The 26,484-nt window shown below is 38.9% G+C and overlaps 2 protein-coding genes across 2 annotated transcripts in view; one reads left to right on the top strand and one right to left on the bottom strand.

Annotated features, from left to right (window-relative positions):
• Positions 1 to 26,484, bottom strand: part of LOC103399890 (1-phosphatidylinositol 4,5-bisphosphate phosphodiesterase gamma-1-like) — a 784,699-nt gene that overhangs the window by 356,345 nt on the left and 401,870 nt on the right.
• LOC103399888 (BMP/retinoic acid-inducible neural-specific protein 3-like) overlaps positions 24,565 to 26,484 on the top strand; it is a 48,967-nt gene continuing 47,047 nt past the window's right edge. The window contains exons 1-2 of the mRNA XM_008338529.3: positions 24,565 to 25,974; positions 26,127 to 26,433. Of these exons, the coding sequence (XP_008336751.1) occupies positions 26,180 to 26,433 (254 nt within the window). The 5' untranslated portion in view covers positions 24,565 to 25,974; positions 26,127 to 26,179. The remainder of the gene's footprint in view (positions 25,975 to 26,126; positions 26,434 to 26,484) is intronic.

Raw genomic sequence — 26,484 nt, 5'->3', positions numbered from 1 at the left:
CCCGACTTCTAACAGCCATTTAAAACACGACTTTCCTTGATCGATCAGCGCGGAGCTTATTTGAATTCAGAGGTGTGAACTGGAGCAGACCTCAAAGCCCAAAACTCTGAGTCTGACGTTTGTTTTTGTTTATGGTTATTTTGTGGAAACAAGTCTTCAGGTGTAAAGAGTTATCAGAGAAGGAAAATGTGTAGGTGGAAAAACATCTAGTGGGAATCTGAAAAGGGTAGAATACCAGACAACACTGCAACTAAATCAGTAACTCCACCATCTGCTCTCTTTCCAAAGGTTAAAGAAAAGAAAAAAAAAACACACAGTTTGATGAAAACACCTCTTAGAATTTGACTAAATGGTGCCTGGGACATGTAGCAAAAAAAAGAAAAGAAAAAAAAAGCACAATTTTCTTAATGATATACATGCATGAAAAGTGCAGGGCTGTAATTCACTGAGTGGCAGCTACAGAATCCCAGGCCGTGTCTGTGAAGCTGTAAATCAGAAGGAGCTGAACTGTAAAAAGTGTCAGAGAGCAGGAGGATGAGCACGCAGGACAGGGGTCCACGCACCGTACATACAGAGCAAACAGTAAATACACGGCTAAATGTATGTGCTGTTGAAATATATTTATAGCCTAAAAACTGACTTTTTCACGCTGGCAGAGAAATGTTTGAATACAGAGAGAAATAATCTTGACTTCACGTATACAATCACACTGATCAAACAGAACTTTTTTTTATTTTTGACAGTTGCATGAAATTCATTTTTAATTATTTTTTTGTAGTTTTGAAAACAAAAACTAAAAACGTTTTACTAGCCTTCAAAGTCCAAACAACCTCAATTTGGCCTGTGAACTTGAAAACAACTCTTCTGAGCTCAGAATAAAACTTTTCACACCATAGCCTCCTGCTGTACTAACACCCCCAACGCATTCATGGCACAACTTGTTTCTACCACAATAAACGTCTCTTTCTTTCTTTTTTTAATCAAACTGAAATGGAAAACAGTTTTCTTCTTTAAAAAAAAAGAAAAAAAAAAGTCAGTCATAAACGTCAAGGTTGAGAAGCAGGTTGTGACAAAGAAACAATTCCACTTTAGACCTAAACAGTGAATATAAAGATAAACCTTTTCGCTATTTCCATAGATAAAGATTTATTTTCAATTTCTTCTTTCCTAACTTTACCACTCGCTTTTGTATACTTTGGTTAAAAAAGAATCATCAGTAGTATTTGATGATGAAGCAGAGTTTTACCTGCCACATTCACAAACCTTTTGCTGTGACAGTTAATAAATTGACTTTGGTTTCTGTCACCTCGCTGGATGTTTTCCTCAACCTTCTTTTATCCATATCTTTTGAAACAATGCACCGAAAGACAACTGCTGCGAGGAGAGAATAAATGACTTCTCCGTCCTGCTCAATTTTCCAAACCCTGTAGAAAACCAGCGTTTTCTTTGAGTTAAGGTTTTAAGTGGTTTTGCTTTTATGAGTTGAATTTCTCACAAATAAAAAGAGAACTCCTGCACAAAATCACAACCTGCACCACATCTCTGGGGGAAAACTTTTCATGTAATAATTAAGTCATTAGTCATTACATTTTTTTTTTTTTTTTTTGCTTTCAGGTTATTTTCTCCTCTGAGGCTGATGACTAAAAATTAAGGGTAATTTATATTTATCAAATTGACCACAGGCGTGCGCAAATGTTTTTTCCATTTTTGTTTTTTTTTTTGTTTTGGTGAACAGTTTGTTTTTCTAAAGAACAGAACATGACCCTCATTAAAAAGGTTTAGGTTTGTGACTCGTCTTGAATACGTGGCCAGCACAAACTTCTGAAAAACTGAGCTCTAACTTCGAAGCTTATGTCTTCACAACTAATCAAAAATGTAATAATTACTTTAAAATGAATGTTTTTACCAGAAATAAAAGTGCAAGGCATGAAACAACAGGCAACTGCAGATATGTTTTGAAGAGTGGGAGAGCTGTGAGCTGTTGTTAGCATTTTTAGCCATTGTCTTTAATCTTTATTTTAATTCATTCCAAGCTCACTGCAGCCATTTCAACATTGTTATAAAATAATTTATTTGAATTATTCAAGTATTTATGGATTCCTGCAGGGATCAGGATTCTGGATTGTCCCATTGCTAACCAGCTAACAATGTCAGAATGGTGTTCCCTTACCTTATAGCACTGGCCAATGCTTGCTCAAGGAGCCATAACAACTCACTAGAATGTATCATAGTATGCCCTTTTAAATACTATTAATAACAACAATCAATATTGTAGTGTTGTTTTCAGAATATATTCGGATTCCCATGCTAGTTTGATCAACCTTTGATGAACAGCTTAACTATTCAAAAGGACATACTGATAGAACTTGTCGTAGCTGTTTGCGACATCCAGGAGAGTTTCCTTATTATGGTTTAGCTGTATGAACAACACAGCTTCGGTGAAGAACACTCCAGCTCTAGTGACACCTGCTGTCTCTGGGTCATAAATGGCCTGACTTGTTATTTTGTGCTACATGTCATCTCGAGCATTATTCACAGATTTTCCCATCATCCCCTCACGATGACCCTCTTTTCCTTCACCCTTAAATGGTAGTGTTAGCATGCAGCAGTGGAGAGCATCTCCTGATCGAACTGCTGATGGAAACTTGGCGCCAGACCTGGCGCCGTCGGCCTGGTGTGCTCACTGGACGTTCATTTCCTCACCAATTTGACATGTGTGGCATTTTGTTATGGAGGAAGGACACCGTGTTCAAGCGGAGCAGATTATTCATTGAATGTCAAGGAGGGATATTGTCTCTCCTCCTCCTTCCTTAAAGGGATATAGGATTCCCCGTGAAAATTATTAATTCTCTCACCACAACAGTTTTTAGAAAAATCACACTCAAAAGGTAATGACATTACAGTAGCAGGCAAATGTGGCCGTGCCACAGAGAGAACGGGATTAAAATTAATGAATGGCACAGACAGGTTTGGTGAAAACACTGGAGAAATATTTTCTCATTAAAATAGTCTTAAATAAAACAGTATTGAACAGGATGTGGAGAAAATGACTAAACCCAAGAAACTGAGTCAAAAAAAAAAAACTATTAAAAAATAATGATAATACTAACAGTTCAACAGAATTGAGTATAAAACATATATAAATGTTTTGGTCTTAAATAAATGATTCCTTAAATACAAAAAAAAGTTTTTGACATATCGTATATTGTAAATACAGTAGACATAAACAAAATAAAATAAAAAATATTCAAATGAAAAACATGTTATTGTTCATTTTTGCACTATTATTCTAACTGCACAATGTTGTTGAACTCTAGAAAGGTGTCTGGAAATAAAAAGTAAAACTATTTACATTAAAACTATGGTATAATAACAATGTAAATAGGTTGCAAAAATGATCATCACACTAACAGCATGTCAACAAAAATAAGAAAATGATTTCTTTTTTGTATTTCTTTCATTAATGTATTAGAAAAGACACAGAATTAACATCATATAAGAAAAATAAGCCACGGTAAACATGTGCTGGGTTTATTGACATCTTTATTGTTTTATATAAAAATAATCATGTTACTTTGTCAAAACTTTTCTTTTTTTTCCACCCACACGAACGATTGATATATTAAGCTTTCCAGACAAGCAGTCGGATATGAGAAATGCTCCTGATGACAGACAGGTCTGAGCTGGCAGTTAATCACAGCAAAGACAGGCTGAGGTGATGCACCCCATCACTGAGGAGCAGTCAGGAGCGACGGTACTATGGCGTGCAGCAGCACACCTACAGTCGACATTCACGACATCTCATAAGGATCTTTTCAAATGCATTAAATGTTAAATGTCGTGACCGACACACAGGGATTTTCCATGGATAAAACAGTGACCTTTGAGCTTGGCTTATGCTACGGTCAGACAAGGTTAGAAGTCAACTTATGCAGAGGTAGGAAATGAAAAAAAACAAAAAAAACAAAAACAAGTTGGGGGCAGTGTCACAGAATATGGAAAATCCACCTGTTCTCTTGGAGGAAACTTGAATGAAGCCTCATGATGTATGGACATGATTGGTTCATGCAATATCTTTAGGGTGCTTTGTTTGCTCTAGGTTGCCACTACGATCTTGTTGCAGTGAGTTTTGCTGCTTTCTATCTTTGAAGGAAATTCCAATCACCTGAACTCTTTCCTGAATCTGTGACAGTGTGGTCAACTAGCAAGCCCTCAAACATCATCAACACAAACATCAATTAGCTCGGCAGTAAAACCATCTTGAATTTCAGGTCAAAGCTTTATGCAAAGTGTTATTTGACAGAAACACATTTCTCAAAATTTCAGAATACAACTATAACTTCTTCAGTAACAGTGTGTTAAAAAAAATAAAAAATAAAAATCCTCCCACAGCCTACAATAAGAAGTATGTGCAACCAAAGTGAGACAAGTGTTTGACTCTGTCTTTAAATACAACAGCCAACAGGTGAGGGCAGTTGTTCTGATGAGCCACAGGTGGCAGCAGATTGGTTGGAGGAGACCAAATTAAAAAAACACACCCACTAATCACAATACACCACAGGATCCAGGAAGCACAAAAACAGAAAAAAAGATTTAAAAAACACATTAAAAACAAAATCTAAACATAATTCACTGCTCAATGGTCAATAGTCTTCATAGTTTGATCAAATAAAAAAAAACAACTTTTTATTAATCCTTAAACTTTTACCTGTTGGGAGAGCTAACAGAGTGAAAGTACATAGGGAACAATAAAAGCTAAAGGGAGAGATAATAAATGCCCTTCTGAACAGCGGCTAAATCATGAAACCAGCCAATCACTGTGTTGGTCCCAATCTGCAGGTTTGAAACCTTTGCCTTTGAGTGTTAACACCAGCTTCTTTGAAGCAGATCCAAGGAAGCAGAAACCTTTAAGGCACTAAGCTGCAGCTGCCAAACAAATGGCAGCAGTCAGAGTTTTCAGGGCTTTCAACTCTGAAGGCAGTGACATTTCAGAGACCTTCATGAAACCAAAGCAGCAGCGTGAGCCCGGACCTTGAACACAGTTCAATTTGGAATACAAAGACCGGCTAACACTGCAGAGATTTTGGAATACACACCGTGACTTTAGCCTGACACGGCCTCACAAATAAAAATTCAACACCAGAGAAAAAAAGATGCAGTGAAACAGAAATCAAAAGTGGCAAATTTACTAAATCGATTTTACAAAATTCATAAGGACAAAGAAATAGCATACAATAAAGGTTGTTGTTGCTACTGGATTGTAAACTGTAAAGAATTCCAGTGATGCATTGTGGGAGCTATCCTAGTCTGAATCTCTTTAGAAATTTCTTCAAGCATCCAAATGACCCTTCTGAGGACCAATTTGGGGCTCATCTGGCCCCCAAGTCACTATTTGAATTTACAAAATGAAGCCGATTTACCCTGTGGAAAAATAATAAAAATATAATATAATAATGAATTTCATAATAAAAATATATTAAACATTAGTAATTGTTTTTGCAAAGAGAGTTTATCTTCAGCAGAGTGCTTACACTTCCTCCTATTTTTAGCACACTTCGGGGACCAAGATCAGCCGCCACAATTAATATCCCAAGATGCACTTCACGCTGTGTCACTGGGGTTCAGCCTCCCAGCAAAATTAAGCCAATGAAAAGATAAGAGTGGGAATATTTAGAGGAACAATGAAAATCATTGTGGTGTTAACCAGACACTGAGCTTTCATTTATTTCCTGTTTAAAATGAAACGTCAAATAATTTAAATACTCTATACTATTTTAACAGGCACATTGTATTTTGTCAGTTTCACTTTTCAGTTTTGCAGTCACTGAGTGAGAGCAGAATTTATTCTAAGGGTCAATTTAGCATCAAGTCTACCTAATCCCTAATCTGCATGTTTTGTTTGAAAGGAAACTGGAGTACCCTGAAGCTGGAGTACCTTGAAACTGGAGTTCACTGACACTGGAGTACTCTGAAACTAGAGTACCCTGAAAGTGGAGTACCCTGAAGCTGGAGTACCCTGAAAGTGGAGTAGCCTGAAGCTGGAGTAACCTTAGAAACCCCATGCACAGACTGGGAGCACATGTCAACCCTATACAGAGAGACCAAGTATCAAACCAACAAATATGTCTACAAGCAAAAAGATAAATACAGAATCTACACATTTGATCCTAGAAAATACCATTGAATTAATGATACCATAATCATTAATTCAGACAAAGAACATTTTAAAAAACATCAACACAAAGTGTAATTATTGTCCACTTAACCGAATCACATCCTAGAAAATACCATTACACGCATAATCATTAATTCAGACAAAGAACAATTTAAAAAACATCAACACAAATTGTAATTATTGTCCACTTAACCGAATCACTTTAGTCATTATCTCCTGTTTACCTGGAGTCAGTCCCATCTGACATGGCGGAAAAGGCCGGGACACCTGGGACAGTTTGCCAGTCCATTACAGTGACACAGACGCAAACTAGAATCGACATCTGCAGTCAATACAGAGTCTTAAATCAGCCTGACCCAACCGTAGGCCATGCACTGAGTCTGGAGGACACGGAGGACCTTTGTAGTTTAACTCCAGAGGATTCACACACTTACCTTTTACACCACTGTTTCACGTTCTTTTTTTTCTTTCTTTTTTATAACCACAGTTTATTGATTTATTTTTTTTAAATTTCCACTGACCTAAGGCAGGGATGAGTGTGAGTTAGTGGAGGTCAACTACATAACAAGACATGATAATGTGCATAATACATAGATAATACATAGTTACCTTTATTATTTTATATTAATATTATTATTTTATTAGTATTATTGTCATTTTTATTATTGCCTGTAGCCTGTAGTTGGTTATCCTTGTTTTTAAGCAATACTGCAACGACTATAATTATTATACTCACCACTCACTATAAGTGTGTTTTGTAGAGAAGCAAATATAATTGTGGTGTATCTTCAGGGAACAGAAGAGAGAGGCCAAAGAGCCTTGGTTTTTGTTTTTTAAAATACAGCAGATGATAAAAGAACAGGACTGAAAATAGCACGGCTGAATGCAGCAGCTGTGAAAGCGGCCAGACGCCTCAGCTGTTGTCTTTACAAAATCCAAAGATGTGCTTTTGTTAAGATTGACTGCAATAACCAAACATAACAGGGAGAATGTGTCTGTAGTTGTGAAATGTTGAGTTGCAAAGCCTAGCACGCCAGTATGTGTACGCGTGTGTGCGTGTGTGTCCGGCAAATCCTGGAGCACTCTGTGTGCTGCGCAGCCACCTAGCTGGCTAACTTTGCAGTCCACTCACACTCACCACAGTCCTCTCCTCTGGACAAACACAGCGGTCTCCTCTGTGATGGATGCCCAGTCCAAGTGCCACCACTGTTTTTACCCTCCCAAAAAATTCTGCTCTCGCACAAACGCCCCGACACTGGCATCTCTGTTTTGCCTCCCCTTGTGTTCAATATTTGCACCTGTTCCATTTGTCTCTTCAGCCAGAACAGTATTTTTCTTTTCCCCCTATGTTGTGGTTTTGTCAGATTGTTTTGTTTCCTCCTGTGTCTGTGTGTGGAGAGATAATCCAGAGATAATTCCTCCTCTGACGGCAGCCACGTGTCAGGATGTCTCCCTGTTCTGAAGTGTCTGAGTGTTAATGTCGACATCCTGCGAGTTGGACTTTATTATGGCTCATATGATGCAACATTGCAGGCAGGAATATATATTGCCTGCAGTGTCAGACATGGAGCTGTCAGTGTGCAGCCTTTGGTCTGAGGCTGTTTGGAACAAACGGCCAGGATTGACTGCAGAGGGCAGCGTGGCAAACACACTGTAGTAGTCAGGTTTGAAAAAAAAAAGTGTTTTTTCAGATTGGAGAAAATGGACTTGGATTTTGAATGTTGTTTTACCAGAAATCTCCAAATATAAGAAGTGGTTCCTGTTAATTTACCTCTATTGCAATTGAAAAAGGAAACTCAAGGGAACGCACGTTTTGACACTACGTCAGAATGATCGAACAAGTCTTTCTTAATAATTTTATCCGTTGTTGTCCTGTTTACAGTCCTGTTAACTGCAGTAAACATCTGCACAAATCTAGAATTGAGCTCTTGCTACTTTAGATAATTTACTATTGTTTTGAATTATAAATAACTTTGATTGAACAATCTTCAGCCTCCATGAGCAGTGTGTATTTTCCTGAATAGTTCTTTCATTTTCCTCTCACAGAAGATGCTGCCTCCTCTATATAAAGCCCAGTGGCATGAAATCGAGTATCTGTAGTTTCTAACCAAAGCCACTAATAATCAAAACAAAAAGAAGACATTTTATTTCGTCTCTGTTTTGACTTCAATTAAAAACAACCGAATGAATGCTGTAATTAATGGTAAAGAAAACGACAATCAATTTCTTGGATCTCAGATCTGAGGCTCATTACATTGACCCAGATGGGAATGCACATATATTTAGTGACTTATTATGGGGCTGGTAAGGCTCTTCTCAGGCAGAGCCCTGCTTTACGATTTCTAAGAAAAATGTATCATTAATAGGTTATAGCTGAATACACTTTAATTACCACCAAAGGGCTGAGGAGCCAGAAGCCATTCTTTCCTGGGTAATGACATAATCACATGCTCGTAAAAGCAGCGTGAAGGCCATTTTTAATAGCCAATGATAAATCATCTCTTCTTTTTTTCTTTTTTTCTTTAAAGATTCAAGCACAAAAAGAAGTGTTAATTTGCACGAAATGGGATTTGAGCCATTGAAGCCATTGAGGTTGAACCTCCAAGAAGACTCAGTGTTAGTGACAATACTTCAGTTATTTATCCACCCACTGATGGTGCAGCACTGCATAATCCCACAATGCTTTGCTCTGGTTTAACAAGTTGGTGCATCTATGAAGTCCTAGCTTTTCATTTATCTTCAATAGATCAGGCTGTAAATAAGGTGATGTGTGAAAGAGTAGTAAGTATGAGGACAAATATTACAACACAACTTGATATGACAGGGTGTTCATTCCAATTCAATCCTGTAAATCTAGATGTATTTTTTTTACTATTTTTCTTGTACGTTTCTGGTTCATACCACTTCTATATATAGTAAAATAACCTAATGTTGTCTTCTGTTTTCATAATGAACTAAGTCGACTTTAAATATAAACAATGTGGATTTTACCAAAAGCTCGTCTACTAAACAGTAATTCTATATAAAACACGGTGTTTTCAGGTGTTGCATGCTGTTGATGCTAATCTGATATAAACCCACACTCTCTCCTGACAGAGGCCCAAACACATCCTCCAGCTGTAGCAGTGTGTACTGTACATTGCCTCTTTTCACCCTCCACATCCCACTGCACACACGTTCACACCGTGTCATTCACACATTAACACACACACACACACACACACTCATCTCTGTCCCCCAGCTGTATATCACTCTACGAGCCGGTGCTCGCTTTCACTTTATTTCTCACATCTCACAGCATACCTGGCACTGCATAAGTACACGATGTACACAAAACATAGCCAATGTGAAAATGTGGAGCCAGCAACAAAGATTAAACAAGAGATTTTGTGACGAAAAATATTTAATCAATGACGTTAATATTGTTTTTACCAGATTGTTCTTTGTCCGATTTATCATTAAATTCAATTTGCTAAAAAATTAAAACCAGAATTTTTTTTTTCCCTTAGGAATTGAAACCCTTCTCACAAACCATGAGATGTTTGAACAAATCCTGATATAAAAAACAGAAGCAGAGAAAATCTGTCCTTAATCTGCAGAAACCCTTAACTGGGAACCATGAAGGAAAGACTTGAAGTGCTGAGCTGTTTCCTCCCTCTTTAGGGAGGAGAGTGATGCTGTGAGACAGCCGAGAGTCAGGGATGCACTGAAGGGTGTCAATATAGTACAAAATTGAATTAAAGTGTAATTAGGGAAATCATTACCTGACACTTCTGCAGAGGGGGATTTGCTTAATTTACTGAGGAATCCTTCAGTGAGTGGACTGAGCCTGAGAAGATTTCAGCCCGAGGGTGACGGACTGAGTGGCTGTGAGTTTTAGAGGATGAATTTTTATTATGAGCTTTTTTAGTTCTGAAACACACATTCACATATTTATTACTTTGTTAAAGTATTTATGCTGTGTAAATGATTCTCCATTTAATTAGAATAAATGACCCGCATTATCTAAAAGTCTTTGCTGGACAATGAAGCAAAACAGCATTTTAGACAGTGGTTCCTCAACTTCAACTTGGATCGTGACCCCATTTTGACATCCTAAAGTTTTGGCGATGTTTTTGTCATGTGATCAAGACATGCCAGTTAAGATATATGTATATGTTGTATTGTATTTGAACTTTAATTTATATTCATGAAAGTAAAATAATATATATAGTTATATAGTTGTATAAGATCGTCTGTGCTGTTTTAAACCAATAATTATTAGTTTAATTTTTTATCTTTTATGTTAATAGACACTTCAGGGTTCCCAGCGAGCGGTGACGACCCCAAGGTTGAGAACACTGATCTAAGCCTTTTCTCACATGGTGATCTTGTTTAATCTTACCCACATTTAAGAACAGTTTGTTTAAAACTCTTTAAATTAACTTCACAGCAAATCAAATGAAGGAACTTGCAGTGAACAAGAGTAAATCTGGAGAGACCTTTTACCTGCAGTGCCGTTAACTCATGCAAAGGTCATAGTATACTGACACACGATTAAGTAAAGAGTCAGTCGAGTTCTCCATTGTTACATCCTTTAATGTCATTATTGAAAAACTCAAAAAAATATACAAAAAAAAAACCAAACCCCACAGCTGCCTGTGATTTGGGTTTATCTCTTGTATTCAGGAAAGCCTGAATTACTAATGCTAATGTTGGGTCCTTAGGGTTTGTAGTACAGATAAAAAGAGTATTACAGATGGTATCATCAGCATAAAATGGTGTACAACATTAACTAACTTACATAAAGGCCCCAATATAGAGCCCTGGGGAACGCCCTAATTTAGGAAGTACAAATGAGGAAGGCCAAACAAGCTGGACCGAGTCAGTTTTAGCTGACAGCAGATTTGCAAATAGTGCCAGCTGTGTGGAGTCTTGAGCAAGGTGACACATCCAAGAGAAGGAAATGCCTCGGCCCAATTAGCATGCAACTTTTAAAAGAAGTTAATGCCTTTGGATATAAATCGGGCGGCGCCATCAGTGACATTGTTGAGCGCTGCACACTGATCATTTTCAGGCAGAACAAAGTAGCAACGTAGGAGTTACATGACCGCAATTAACTACAGGGAGTCCCGGGGGAGGGGGGGGGGGATTTATAAGCAGGTGCCGGTGTGTTTACTTGTGTGTGTGTGCGTATGTGTGTGTCGAAAGGAAGAATGAGAGATGGAGAGAGATTGAAGGTGCTTCACTTTGGCAAAGCTGTACGAGGTGTACAATGCCCTTTTTTTTGCAATTTTTCTCATCCACCACCCTTTGTTGCTCCTTATTGAGTCATTAATTAATTCACGCCAGTTAAAAATAAAACCAAAAGAGAGAGAGAGAAATGTATTCCAATGTTAGCAGTAGAAAGAGCTGGAAAGGTGTCAACCCATCTGCTTGTTTGTCTACATGTTGAATGGTCAGAAAAATACAACAAATATTTGACTTAATGGCCTCTCAGCGGGGACATTAAATACCCTTGTAACGTTTAATGTTTAGATTTTAACTTAGCGGCGACACAGCAGCAGTGTGGGGAGTCGCAAAAGCTGTGTAGTAAATTTTTATACCCATAAATATTACTGAGAAAACAATCGTAGTCCTAATAATTATAGACAACAGGTTGGCAAAAGGATGGCACAGTAATACTGTAGGGTTAGAGTACTGTATGTCTCTCAGGTATTACCTGCGTGATGAGACTGTCAGGGAAATAAATGTAAGTATGTCTGAACACAGCTATCATGATGTTAGCCAGGGGTTCAGTTTTACAGACCTCTGTCTGGAAACCTTTAATTGTTAACATCTCCCTCTAACTCTATGGTAATATCCCATCAGTCTGGTCATGGTGGGGTGTCAGCGGTACAGTACAAGTACAGCAGGTCATCCTTTAACAGGAGGGTCGGCCATTCGATCACATCAGTTGTTACAGCTGATTTTCTACACATCAAGATTAACTTAATCTTTACCACAAATGTTAAGGACACCTGAGTGTTAGGACTATAATTGTATGACTGTATTTTATCACTAATTACTATAAATTAGAAATGTCACTGTAACTGGAAGTTTTAACTCATTTTTGTCATTTATTCTATTTTATTCTTTTTTTTCCTATTGTCGTGAAATAAACAACCAGCTGTTTCAAAGACATTCGTCAAGGGAACCTTTGTGAAACTGAAAGTACAAAAGACATTTAAACACATTAACATATTACTTTACTCCTTTGTTTAAAAAGGTAGAAATTGTGGAAAGGTCAGTGTGGTTAGAAATAAAGATGTTCCAAGTGAAGATTTTTTTGTGCAGCTTTTGAACACAGCTAATCACCTGGAGGAAGCATTAGGCCAGTGTGTGTGCTTTGTGGTTAATGATACAGCATACAATAATAAATAAAAAGGTGTTGAAAGTAGGACCTTTAATATCCTGAGGTAAACAGAAAAATCAATTCAAATGATAAACGCCTTTAAATTAACCTCAAATTAGATTATTTTACAAAAACAATCTGAGGCGAACGAATGTAACAACACGCACATGTGCAACAGCGTCGCACCCCATGATGTCACCTGGTTATTTATCGTGTTCTGCCTTTTTGGTCAAACATTCATCACCTGTGAAGCATCACCCTCAGATCACATCATTTGCTGGTAAGAGTGTGTAAGGTCATGTGATTTGTGTTTGTTTCTCTGCGGGTTCCCAGCGTGGAGGCGCAGCTGATGAGGTCTCGCCGAGCCAGGACCGTAATTCTCCAGGGATCATGTTCCTTCAGCAGCATCTGGTCACAGTGCCAGCAGCCAATGGCGTGCTCACACACACACACACACACACAGACACACACATGCACAGTGAAAATAATATATATTTGACCAGTTGTGCCTACCTCCCAGCAGCATTTGCTCTCGCCGTTCGTCCATCTGCAGTCGCTCCATTAAATCTCACCGCAGTCTGTTTTGTGCCACTGGAAATCTCAGCGCTCTGCAGGTTTAAAATGGCAAGGACATATTGTCTTAAATAAAAATGATGGTTACTGGTGAGTTCTGCACCGCGTTATTATTACTATTATTATTATTATCATTATTATTATTATTATTATAGCTATGCAAAAAATAAAATAAAAGCAATAAAGACGACTAACCTGCACAAGAAAAACAAACAAAATAAAATGAATGACTGTTTACCCTCCATCACAGCTGTGAGTTGCAGGGCTGACAGCTGAATATGTTTTTCTGTTCTATTAGAATTCTGATGTATTTCCAACCTGGGCTCCATATTTCACATGTAACCTGCAGCACTTGGCTGAGCAGAACCTGCAATTTATTAAGATAATGATCTCCAGACTTTTCAGATTATTACACTGAGGTGACTACAGCGCAGAAATGATATGAGAACAAAAAGGTGAAAACTATTAAAGGTAGATCATTGAACAAAAAAATGAAATAAATTGTTTTCATTTAGGTTTTAACCAAAAGTTCTCATGTGTGATTCCTTCCGGGCTTCTTTCCAAAGTGCTGACCCATAATGAGGTCATTGAGATTAAATGCCAGCAAACAGTGTTCACAAAAAACACCGGAGAGATCCGGTACATTCAGACTATTCAGGTGGCCAATATTTACCTAATTATCTTCTGTGATTATTCTCATTCACAATTCTCTCTGGGAGAAGTTCTGCTGCTGCTGCCGATGCTGCTCCGGCCGGCGTTGTCTCACTTTGTCATTCTGTGCACACACATGTCTAGATCTGAATTTTTCTGACTTCAGATCCTTAGTCGTACCATCAGCTTCCTGCTCCAGTTCTTATAATAGTTTAGTTTTCAAGCGAGGAAATGAAACCTTTCTGCACCACACATCTCAGTCAAATTTAGGTCCAACTCTTACCTGACTATAAACATGCAAACATTGAAATACCTGAATGATACTGAATGTAATTTTAAAACACATTTGAGCTACACCAGTGACTCAGATTTCAGATTAGAAAACATTGGAATGAAAATAAATTATTGTTCCTCGGGTACTGCCCACTGGAAGGGAATGTTCACTGGCTGTGTTTATTTAAACAAGTCAAACTATCACAGGACCAACATGTCCAGAATGTCCAACATATCAGGAGGAGAGACAACTGCAGACAGTCACCACAGTCCAACTCAGCAACACAGTTTGTGAGACAAAGTGATGACCGGACCTGAATCCTAATTTCTGTGCTGCAACATCCAAACCTGGTCACCATGGAATAACACATAAACAAGTAAACAATGTATTACAATGTATTACAAAACAATGTTTGGGCCAAACTTTTCACATTCCAATGGATTTCTGCATATTATGTATTATTTTTTGTTTGTTTGTTTTTGTTTTTACCAGTACACATTTAAAACTAATTATTACTACTAATTATCTACTGAGTGAAGTGATTAAAGGTTTTAATTTGAATGTTGTCAGAAAATATATACAGACCTTTTGATTTGTGCTCATATTGCTGTCAAAACAAAAATGCTGTCTTTTTTATTGCTGCACATATCAGAAAAATCATGTCACTGCCTTTACTATATTGACCTGAAAGAAATAAAAAAAAAGGTAGATGGCAAAAACATACTTTCATGGCCGTTAACAGGTATCCAGAATGTCACAGGTATAGTACTTTCCCACAGAATACCTCAAATATTTATATTACATGAATCTACTCTGTGGAAACAATGTTTATAGTAAAGTTTCAGTTTCTAGAATCAGCCCTATTAAAGTGTTGTCACAGTGTTTTTGGAGTTGTACAGCTCCATTAGAAGCAGGTGCCTTTTACTACTGGACACCAGAAGACTACAGTCCAATTGCCCGTAGGTCTATTTTGACATAAATATTGGGAAACACAGTAATAGACTTGATTGTTATAACACTGTAATTTAACATGCTCTAATGCTACAAACCATTCCCACGCCATGCAGGAAAGACCAGGAGTCCATTTGGGCTCATGTTAAAAAACCAAAGAAAAGAGAACTGAAGAAAAGCTCTGAGGAGAATTCAGCTGGACACTGGACACGGCTGGAGACTGTTGGACCAGTTATTTATCAGTAGCCACAGACGGGGGCTGGGTCCTGTCTCTGCCTGACCTACGGTCTTTACAAACCAAGACAATGTCCTCCTCAAATAGGGTTCTATTTCCAGGTAAAAGGAGACTCTTTACCTCCTTCACTGCTGATTTGTTCACTTCTGTTTCTCCGGAGCAGGATGGATTCCCCCGACGCTCTGCAGTAGCAGCCCTACATCAGAGGAGGGAATTGACAAGGTTGAGACAAAGAGGTAGAGTCGGCCAAGGGGCCTGTTTGGCCTGATAAACATTCTGAGCATTGTTTCCAGGTAGAATGCAATCACTGAGATGAGGAACAATTTCCTTTTGTAATCTTTCCACGAAAGGAAATTATATGACAATTAAGGCCACTTGGTGGCATTTCCCAATGCCCAGGAGGTTCCCATCATCCTGAAACATAAACATTTGGGATAAGGCTAATTGTTTAGTCTTTATTATGTGTAGGTTAAAGGTGGACGATTATTGGTCTTCATACGTGGCTCTGTGTTAGAACAGTAAACTGTCCAGGCCATGGGTCTACCTCCATGACTAAAAGACAGTTTTATATTTTACATTATGATTATTTTTATAAGATAAGCAGTAAGAGTGTAGTAATACTACAGTGTTATAAAGAATTATGAAAACAAAAGCACATTTCCAGCAATTTCAACACAACAACCTTCAGTGTTTAGTCTGACACTCCCATTGAGATCATGCTGTTTTGTTAGTGGCAGGCTAGCTAAAAATTTGGTCAGCCCATTAATTAATTTGCAGTTGTGGAATTCACTAATAATACAGGTCTGTAATTTTGGTCATGTTTTTAGGCACTAAGACACTCTCCTCATCTGATATCGGCTGTGATTTGGTCTCAGCCCCTGGACTGTATTATTATATATTATTATTATAAAAAGCCTAAAAAAAACAATAATAATAATAATAATTATTATTATTATTATTGATGTTTAAGGTTAAAATGAAAACAAAAGTGTTGCCTCAGCCTGTTCTCCACAGCGGAGGTACTCAACGGCTTCATAGGGAAAACCAAAATTAATCTGATTGTGCAGAACAACCCTGTTATTGTAAATGACAAACTACAGTAAGTCACTCCGTGTACACAGTTTGCCTTCCTGGACTGTACTGTGTCACTGCTTTTTCCCCAGAGTCACGTCTACTTGTATGATTAAGTTCAACGTTTCTCATGTGGTGGGTCATGACCCAAAAGTGGGTCAATGTGACAAATATCGGTCGTCGGACTGCATCATACAGTTGAGAACAAGGTCATTTAGGGCATTTGATACCAAACAGTTTTTATTTTGGTCTCATAATTGTAAAGAGATAAAAGGAACATCTAGGTTCATTCACAAGAATGAGGGCACTGCAGATAACTGTGGATTATAAAGTTGAATGGTTCATTGGAAATAGTTGCGTAAACCATGGGATTGACAATTTAGGGCTGATTTAGCTTCCATGCTGTTCCGTGTTATTTTTATATCAATTGTTTGTTTTTTTATTCTGGTCCGTATTTGGCAGTAATGTTTCACTCCTCGGCTCTTCATATCCTACATATACACACTCTGTGGGTGAAGCTGCACAATTTCAACAATTTGTACATCTGAGTCAATACCTGCCTCTGCTATCGTTCCAATTACTGACAGACTGCAGGAAATGTAGCATAACTAGAGTATTGAAAGCCAAACACGCAGGACTGAAGGTCGCCATCTACTTGTTTTCGCTGTTTTTTTTTTTACACCTAATAATGCGCAATAATATTTACTCCTTGCAGTACAGCTGAGTGCATATTTCAATCTCTCGAGTTAATGTTTTTTGTTTTTTTTTACCCCAACCCCATTGACCACATTTGCACATAACAATTTCGCTGCTGCAAATGAACTGAACTCCCACATGAGGTGAAACGTCTCCACAGCATTGAATTCATACCACAAACACACAAGTGTGGGCACAGGTTTCACCACACACACATGCACGTACATGTATGCACACGGCAGCTGTCACCGAATTTCTGACCATTTGAATGTGAGAATCATTCAACAACAGAGGCAACACAGGAGCGGGGGTGCAGGGGGGGGGGTGCTTAGCAACTGGGGAAACAGAAGCTTCTCCCTGTTTATATTTTGACACATTTTATTATTTCCCTCTCTTTTCTTGTTCTCTCTCCTGCATCAAAATAATCAATTTGCATGAATGGAAACTGGTAAATTGAAAGTGAAAATGTCACATTTGTCAAGTTATACATATTGAACCAAAATGAAATGCACGTCCAAGATTGCTCAACATGAGCATTGGATCTCTCCAAACATCTGCTATGGCAACATGCTAACACGAAGCAGGTAGAGGAGACACACCTGCTGTGTACTGAGCCAAACAAAATGGATGCCAAACCAACACGTGTGAGTGAGCAAACAAAAGAAAATATTCTGTAGAAGCATGATACAATTTGTTCAGAGAAAATCATGTGAAGCAGAATTATTCACTGTGTATATCACTTGAAGATCCCTGGGAAGTACTGCACACAGTCACCTGATCTGCTCGGTCCTGCGTTCTGAATGTTTGACACTAGAAAAACCTCACTGCACATCACCAAAAAAAAAAAAAAAAGTCCCAAATCGTATTGAATCATATCTTGATCTTATCTTACTTTTTCATTAACTCACAATTTACTTACTCAGTGTGAAACTGGGGCTTGTTTAGTTGAACACTATGTAGTTTTACTCAGAGGAATTGAAGAAAGACACAAAGATCCTCTTCAGCTCTGAATCTTCGTCTCTGTTTAGTTTTCATAGTCATACAATAAAAATGCATTTTTTTAATGATAGAATTATAATAATCAGAATTTTTGTTTTACTTGCTCAAGATTGTCTTTGTACTGGCAGATGGAAAAATTCTAAACCAAAGTGTTAATACTATTGTATGAATCATAATTCATAGCTGGCAGATGGGAAAATTCTAAACCAAAGTGTTAATACTACAATAATACACTGCTCAACAACTAAGTCTAGTCTTGGTATTCTATATTTTTCCAACAGCGCACAAATGATTTGGTCTCCTCTAACGTACCATATTGCAAAATTTGCATTTACATTTTTTTCCATCCTTTGAGTTTGGCCATGCGTGAAAACGGTTTTCATAAGAGTCCTGAGTCTTCTTTTCTCTTTTTCATTGTTTCATGTTTTGACTTTTCCGACAGTTATGTCTAAGTGTCGGTGTAGCTTTGATTCTCCAGTCACATCACTGAAAAAAAAAAAACAACCTCCTTTGTTCACACCAGGATGTTTATTTTCCTGTGAAGACCTTTTTTTCTGAAGCTGTTCCTAGCAACTTTTTTCTCAGCTTGTAATACTTTAATAAAACCATCTGGTTGATGTTTTGCGTGTGTTTGTAGAATCGCATTTCTGCTCATATGTGGAGGCCTTTGTGTTTCTTTTGAGTATAATGCAGCGAAATTATGTCTCGAACCTGCTCCTACATATTGTACCAGCAGCCGATGATAAATGGCACTCTTGCTATATCATGGACTATGTAATTGTTTTTCAGTGTAGTCCTCAGCAGCTGTTGTCTCTCTGCTGTGATGACAAGTCTGTGAAAATGAATCAGCACATATTATTGTTGATTATGGTTTTTTTTTCACATGAACTTTGCAACTTTATCACATGTTCAAGTGTCAAAGTGGATAATTATCCAAGACATGCAGTCAGTGCTTTGGCTTTTCTGTGGCTAATTAACAGGAAGCCATAGGTTTTTATCAATAGAAGAACAAAGGACTTCACAGAACTGCTGAAGATACCTCGCTGAAATAAAAAAAGAGCACAATTCACAGTAAAACCCAGCTGCGAAATAACATTAATTATCTTAATGCCATTGCCACATCTCCAAACCATCTAAAATATGTAAATTGCTACTCATTGTACTGTATTTAGCAGCCAAAGGAACAAAAACCCATCCACTGAAGGTTGATTCTTTCAAACCAGGCCATTTCATCACAATTCTGACATATTTCTGAAAAAAATAAAACAACCTTCTATTCTAGAGTTTCCAATGCATAGAAAAGAAAAAGTGTTTTAAAGAGTCTTGTAGTACTTCAACAGGGGGCACTGCTGAGCAGATCTTGTCTTTTATTTTAATAAAATCTTCACCTTCAAACTGTGATAAAAAGAATTATTGTATAGTGACAAAAAGAATCAAGACACAAAATGGAAGAGTGGGCCGTACGCTTGCCTTACACCTAGAAGATTACAGGTTGACCCTGGTGGTAATCGATGGTCTTTTCATCATCTACATGCAGATTAGATTTCATTTAAACACTCCAAAAAACTCCTTTAAAAAGACTAGGCTAAAATTATCTATTAAGACTAAAAATATTAAATTCATATTCCCCCATATAAACTGAATATTGTATAATATAATAGAATGTTACATATGTTATATGGCCACTACTTAAGTCCTCATGATTGGCATCTAAAACTGAATAACCTCTATATTTTATTTATTTATTTTTTTTACTTCACCAATTAGCAACATTTTCCCCAGCTTTATATTGATCATCGGTGAATATAAATGTAAAGATTTGTTGGTCTTTATATGTGGTCATGGGATGGACTGTCCAGGGTGAAGCCTGTCAACGAGCTAAAGCTAATCCCCATCATGACCTTAAAAGGAATTAGACAGTAGAAGAGAAAAAAAAAAAGGTTCCGTGACCACAATACCATATTCTTGTAGAATGTGTTTATGTTCAAAAGTAAAGTTTGCACAGTCATGTCCACATCTTGACTTTGAAAGTTTTTCTGGACTTCTGGTTCCAAAAACATTTCACCAGGGGTAAAATCATCTGCCAGCTGGCAACAAGATCTGTTTATTTCAAATCATTTCCCAGTACAGATCTTCCGGTGCCTAACAAACCAACATCTGAAGAGTTTACTGTCGCAGAAGAAGTAATACTATGAAGCTTTGAAGTAGTATTTTAAAAGTAATAATAGACAAATATTGTTAACAAAAGTGGACGTGGTGATCAGTCTGGGTGTTTACAATGAGACCAGTATGAAGAAAGGCTAAGAAATGTGTACGTGTGTATATGAGGCTTTTGAGATATTTGTGTAGACTTTAAATGTTAAAGAGTTTCTTGGTGGAGATCAGACTCCCTGTCACTGACAGCCTTTGGTCCCAGGAAGACTGCTGTCATACGGGAATGTACGATTGTGATGGCCTTTGAAGTGCATATGTGCGGACATTGAAGTTCTAGTGAAAACAGACTTCAAGGCAGCAGTGATGCTGAAAACCCCTGAAATCCAACGACTCGAAAAAAATGCTGATGCTAACAACACCTCAGGTCCCCACGACGGTTGATGAACAGCAAGATCCGTGACCCGGATGAGTCATAACAAATGCAGATACGGGTTGTAACTTTGTCAGGCTACTGGCTTTTTAATCACCACGTTATGTATGCCTCTGACCCCGCTGAAATACGAGCCCTGCTCCACATTAAACCAGGGTGTCTCTCTTCTTCGCACAATTGACCGGTGGCCATTTATAATTTATGAGCACAAAGAGGCAGTTAACTGGCATCCTGTACCACTTACCGCTGCTTATCCAAACAAAGAGGATGCGGCGCCTCCGCCGTCCGGGCTCCAGGATAGAGGAAACTTAGGAGATTTATTTGCAAACATAAACGTGTCCAGGTTGAGAACAATAAAGTGTGCATTTAATCTGGCACCTAAGAGAGCAGAGGAACCACCATTTTTCGTAACGGTCTGTGAGACACGGGGAAAAAGACAAACAAGTAAAGCCAACACTGGTGTGACAAAGCACTGACAAAGGCTGTCAAGTTTTCAGCCTAATTAAAACCTCGGCTTCACTCTTCTCCCTGATCACTCCTTACAAAGACCCTTGAGTGGCATCAATGAGCACGCTCAGGCTTAAGTGAATGTTTACCTCCCCTAATGACTATCTGTCTCAGAGCTGAGGAAATGCGACCGCCTCTGTCTCCTCTTTGAGACTCGTTCAGCTTAAATACACTCTTGCAGAGATGAGACGCTAACTTAACTTCTGTTTACCAGACGTCCGTCCTCACGAGGCGCTCTGCTTATAGTTTATTTTGCAACTCTCGAAGCTTGATGGAAGCTGAAAACAAGTCTGACTCTGCATCTGTTTTCTCTCTGCTTGATGCTGTTTTACCACCGCCTTAAAAAAAAAAAAACACTAGACGCTCGGCTGTGGGGCAAGTGGATGTTTGGCATGTGTGAATGTTTTCTTGAAGGTCTTTTCTGTTTGTCCTGTGAAGAAGAATGGGCAGCCTGTTTCTTGGCATACAGGAGATGATTGCCTTTGAGGCAGTCTGCCAGGCAGCCTCTGCATGTGGTTAATGTTAGAAAAAATGTGAGAAAAATGCAATTTTTTTTTCTGCAACCTAAAAACAGGCTTTTTCTGAAACAAAGACACAAATTGCTAACAGCCAAACAACACATCCCACGCTTGTCTCCTGTTTGATTTAATAAATATGTTTAGGGAGAATATTGTAATAAAGGTCTGTTAAATTTGAAAATAACATTGAAAACCTAAGCATGACATGAAAGCAGAGACTGACGCTGCATCTTCAGGTAAGATTACTAGGGATGGCTAGATAGCTTTTTCACTTCATGTCATGTCTGTTACGTGAGGGCAAGGCAGGAAGCAGGTTGGACCCAAATCCAGCATTAGGGAGACTGTCCAGGTGCAGCAGGTGATTTATTTACAGGTGAGCAACAACTACAGCGCACAGGAACGTAGTATCAGTTGCAGGCAGGTTCTTCAAACAGCGCAGATGAGCAACAACAATGTCCCTTTGGAATAAAACACCAAACACACGGGCTGTTCCCCCAACATCATGGACATGGACTTCACTCCTTAACTTGAATTACTAGAAACCCAGAACACAAACTGCACAGGACACTCACAACAGCTACAGAACAACTATCTCACCAAGGGACAGAGTGCGAGAGAGGGGTATATATACCCAGGGCACCAGGTGACACCAGTGAGACTAATCAGAGACACAGGTGAGTGTGATCACACTAACTCCACCCAAGAAACAAGACAGGAAAGAGAAACACAGACAGTTCTAACAATGTCATCTCAGTATCACTGATACTGATACTGCAATTTGAAGTGTCTGTCAATACTAATAACAATCCGATACGTTGTTTTCATCTCCAGCATACTGTGGGCTGTCATTGCTGGCATGTTGCACAAAGTTAACGTGAGCATTTAGGGTTGGGTATCACTTTGGACAGGCCTTCCCCATGTATCGGATTTAATTTTCCCTAAAGATTCCACAGGACAAAATGGTCCACAAAAGCAACACATTTTCCTGTATTTATTCAATATGACACCGGTCCCAACAGCTACACAAACATAAGTCAGTGTGTTTTGTTATCATTAATTTGCATTTTGAACCAGTTATTCCACAATAAACTATTTTTCTTAACACACGGAAACAAAGGCACAAAAACCCCCAGCAGAACTGAGGAGATTTAAAAACCCAGGTGATGAATCTATGCAGAGTACTTTGACCCATTTATATAAATATATACAGTATAGAGTAGCTACCTCTCTGGATGGTAGCACATTAGGTTTAGAGTTGTAGCATAATATGTAACAATGGAAGTAATAATAAAAGAGTTTTTATCCTGCAACTACACGTACATTTATTTTATTTATTTATTTCGACTATCACCCATCAGGTCTTTCAGGATATGACTCAGAATGAAATGATGGAACATTTTAAAATAAATAAAATTCTTCATTCATCCCTTAACCCTGAAATGAATCATTTTTTACAAAAATAAAATCCAAACCCCTTGCATTGATTTGAACGTCTGGTTGAATGTGGTTGCCATGGCTCTGCTTGTGTCTTCTTTGGTAACAGCAGTCTCCAGAGACATGTGCTTGTTATAGGTCATTGCTCAGCCACATCTTCTGATTCCTGCACCTGTCTTGAGCTTTAATGAGCTCCGCTCTGTGACTTTGTCTTCAAAATGTCTTCCAATCCATCCACTACAAAGAACTGTGAACCTGGGCGAAGAACAAAGAACGCTTTGTGTGAAACATCATGTCCCATAAACCGCTGGATATTGACCGTTGCCTGGTCAGGCTGCACATAGAGACAGAAGAAGATAAGAAAATAAAAAGCTGGATTTTCTTACTCTTTCTACACTACTGTGTAAATAATAAAATAATTTAACAACAGTTAAAATATATATTTACATGTAAAATATCTTGGAACTGTTCAGGCACCAAACATCATCTTTATTTCCCTTAATTAACAACAAAAAAGTAAAAAAAAAAAAAAAAAACTTTCCTAGAAAAAAAAGTTGACTTCAGTGCAGGAGGAAAGAGTCACTAGAACAGGGTTTATCCACAACAGACCAAAGAACCTTGGTTTCTATTAGGTCGTCGCTCTTTCAAGTTTTGCGGTAGCTTCAAGGCACAGGGTCAGAAGAAGAAAGGCACGCGGTCCACGACATGATGATGAAACCGTGACAAATCAACTTATTCTTTCACTCCGCTCCCTGCAAGCCACGGTGCCATGGGATTTGTGCTTCTCTTTGAGTGGAGGAGCCTCAGAATCTCATGACTCAATGTTGCTCATTTCTCTAATCCAGACCCTGTATGAAACCCTTTCTTTGAACATCTACAGAAAAGCTGAAAGGCTGTGCATATCCCCTCACTGCATGTGTCCGTCTACTCTCTGCCTCTCTGATCCACACTTAGACTCCACAGCCAATGTCAGACCCATACAGTGAGACAAGAGCAGAGCTAATTAAGTTAGCTGGCGGCGTAAGTGGTGATTATCCCAAAGGAAGACAACAGCTCCGAGAAAGTAACTGCAGGATGTTGGAAAAGATATTTCTTCATCACAGGCTTCATCATCACCATCATCATCATCATTATCACCATCCGTTGTTGGAAGTCCATGTTAAATCACTAGCACCAAGGTGTCAAATGCAATCACTCAATGGAACGAAATTTAAAACACGGCCCAAGTGATGGGCTAAACCGGATTAACATTTATTGAACAGTCGAGTGCTGACAACGCTTTGACCAGAAATATTGAATTTGCACTGACTGGAACGACTTTCTACCTCTGTACAATAAATTTAATTTAGAATATTAATATCAAGCCCAAATTCAGAATACTGCTGCACAGACAAACTTTGGTCAAGTTTATAATTTAACAAGGTGATGTTTGTTTGAGCGGTGTTTTTCCATTTCATTCATTGTTGAGACTCCAGGGTCATGAAAATGAAGTGTATTGTGGGGGATGTAGTTCATGGTACAAAAGTGCATGATTAGAATTCTTAGTAGAGAAATATAATGATAAATAACGCACATTAACACAGCATACACACACACACATAACCTGACCAGTGTATTACTGCAGACTCTAGACTGTATTTATTTTAATACAACCAGACACAAAACAAGCTCTGGTGGGGCCACGTAAAATGATATGGCAGCTGAGATTCTGCCCACGGGCCTTGAGTTTAACATTACTTCTTTTAGTGCTTTTGTGGGAACTTTTTCCAGTATCTAAAACCAGATCTAAATTTACCTGCAAATAAATAAATAAAATACAAACATGAGTACAAAAACTTGCCAAGTAACACAGTACCAAATACCTATAGTGATATATTTAACTGTATGAAAAGACCAAATCAAATGGTTCCATGTTACTGCTTTTGGACATACTGGCATATTTTACAGTACTATTGTGCAAGATCATTTGGTAATAGCCTGGATTGAATTGTATCTCATAATTAAACATATTTTAATTTACTTCCTTAATATCATAGCAACACATAAACTATTTAAATGCACAGTATTTAATACGGAATTAATCACGTTTCTTTTATGGAAATTGTGTTATTGGTTTACTAGATTTTAAAATGTTTCGTTGGTCACTTCTTCCCTATCACTGTTCATTCATTAGTATTTATCTGAAGTGATATGATTTTTTATTTATTTATTTATTTATTTATTTTATTGATGCATGCGAATTGAGCACATCACTGTCCCCAAACCACGGCCACATCCAGCCCGCTGTCGATCAGTTCCAGCCAACCAGGAGTTTGCTCGTTGTTGGAATAAATTAAATTGTAGCTATGCGGGAGGGACAAGAGTGTGAGAGAGAGACACAGAGAGAGAGGGTGAGCGGGGGAGGTAGAGCGAGAGAGAGAGAGTGCAGAGAATGCCATTCACACGTTCCGTGCGCCGGGGATCCAGTGCGCACTGTATGCGCTTGGAGCGCGTCTCTCCAGTCCGAGCAGATGACGTGAGGCTGCTGATGTTCCTCTGATGCACGGCAAACATGAGGTCCGTGTTTCTTCAGTGTGAGCACCGAGGCTGCGCTATGTTCTTAAATAAATAGTTTATTTGGAGATACGGTCCCGAACTACAACCCGTCGGATGCTCTCCATTCCGGTGGATTGGACTTACAGTAGCCGACCTGCTCCGGGTCCACGGAGGCTGGGGATATGTCTGCGTAAAGACAAGAGACTGCGCTCTGATAAGACCGGATGTGATCCTAATATTTGTGCGTTTGGCTGCATTTCTGGGGGAGTCCTCTACACTTTCCAATGCCGTCCCGTTCACGCGACGAGCCGCATCCAACTTCACGCTACAGTCTGGGTCTACGAGTCTTGCGGAGATCGATTCAGACCACAGTCAGATCGCAGTACTCAAAGAAAAAGGTAAACTGTGCAGAAATACCCCCAACACTTCCCATCATTTCTGACCCACATCCTAAGATCAATTCCAACCACACTATTGTCCAGTTTCTCCTTCTAACTACCATCTCCTCTCCTCCCCCTTCTGCTCCTTCCTTCCCCCTCACCCCTTGCAGGATTCATCCGGATCGCAGGAGAATGAGGAGTCACAGGGGCCGGGGGAAACAGCATGAGTGGCCCGTGCATCTCCACTAGACTGGTGGCCCTCATGTTTCTATGGAAGTGGTTAACACTAAGCCTGCTCCAGAGCTGGGTGTCAGTGGGGGCCGGGGCGGCCGACCACGCAGGAGCTGGCTTCAGTGGCTCCTCCGGGCCCCTCAGCTGGCTCCTGTCGGACAAGGGTCCTTTTCAGCGCTCACAGGAGTTTGTTGATTTCACAGAGCGTTACCAGCAGGGCTTCAGCACCAAGTACAAGATATACAGGTGAGCAGGGGGGGGGGGGGGGGACACTGCGGGGGGGGGGGGGGGTCACGG

The sequence above is a fragment of the Cynoglossus semilaevis genome, chromosome 2 (genome assembly GCF_000523025.1).
Source record: "Cynoglossus semilaevis isolate Cse_v1.0 chromosome 2, Cse_v1.0, whole genome shotgun sequence".
NCBI classification, from domain to species: Eukaryota; Metazoa; Chordata; class Actinopteri; order Pleuronectiformes; family Cynoglossidae; genus Cynoglossus; species Cynoglossus semilaevis.
Note: the sequence above shows the minus strand (reverse complement) of the source record. Positions and strands in the feature narration are given on the sequence as shown.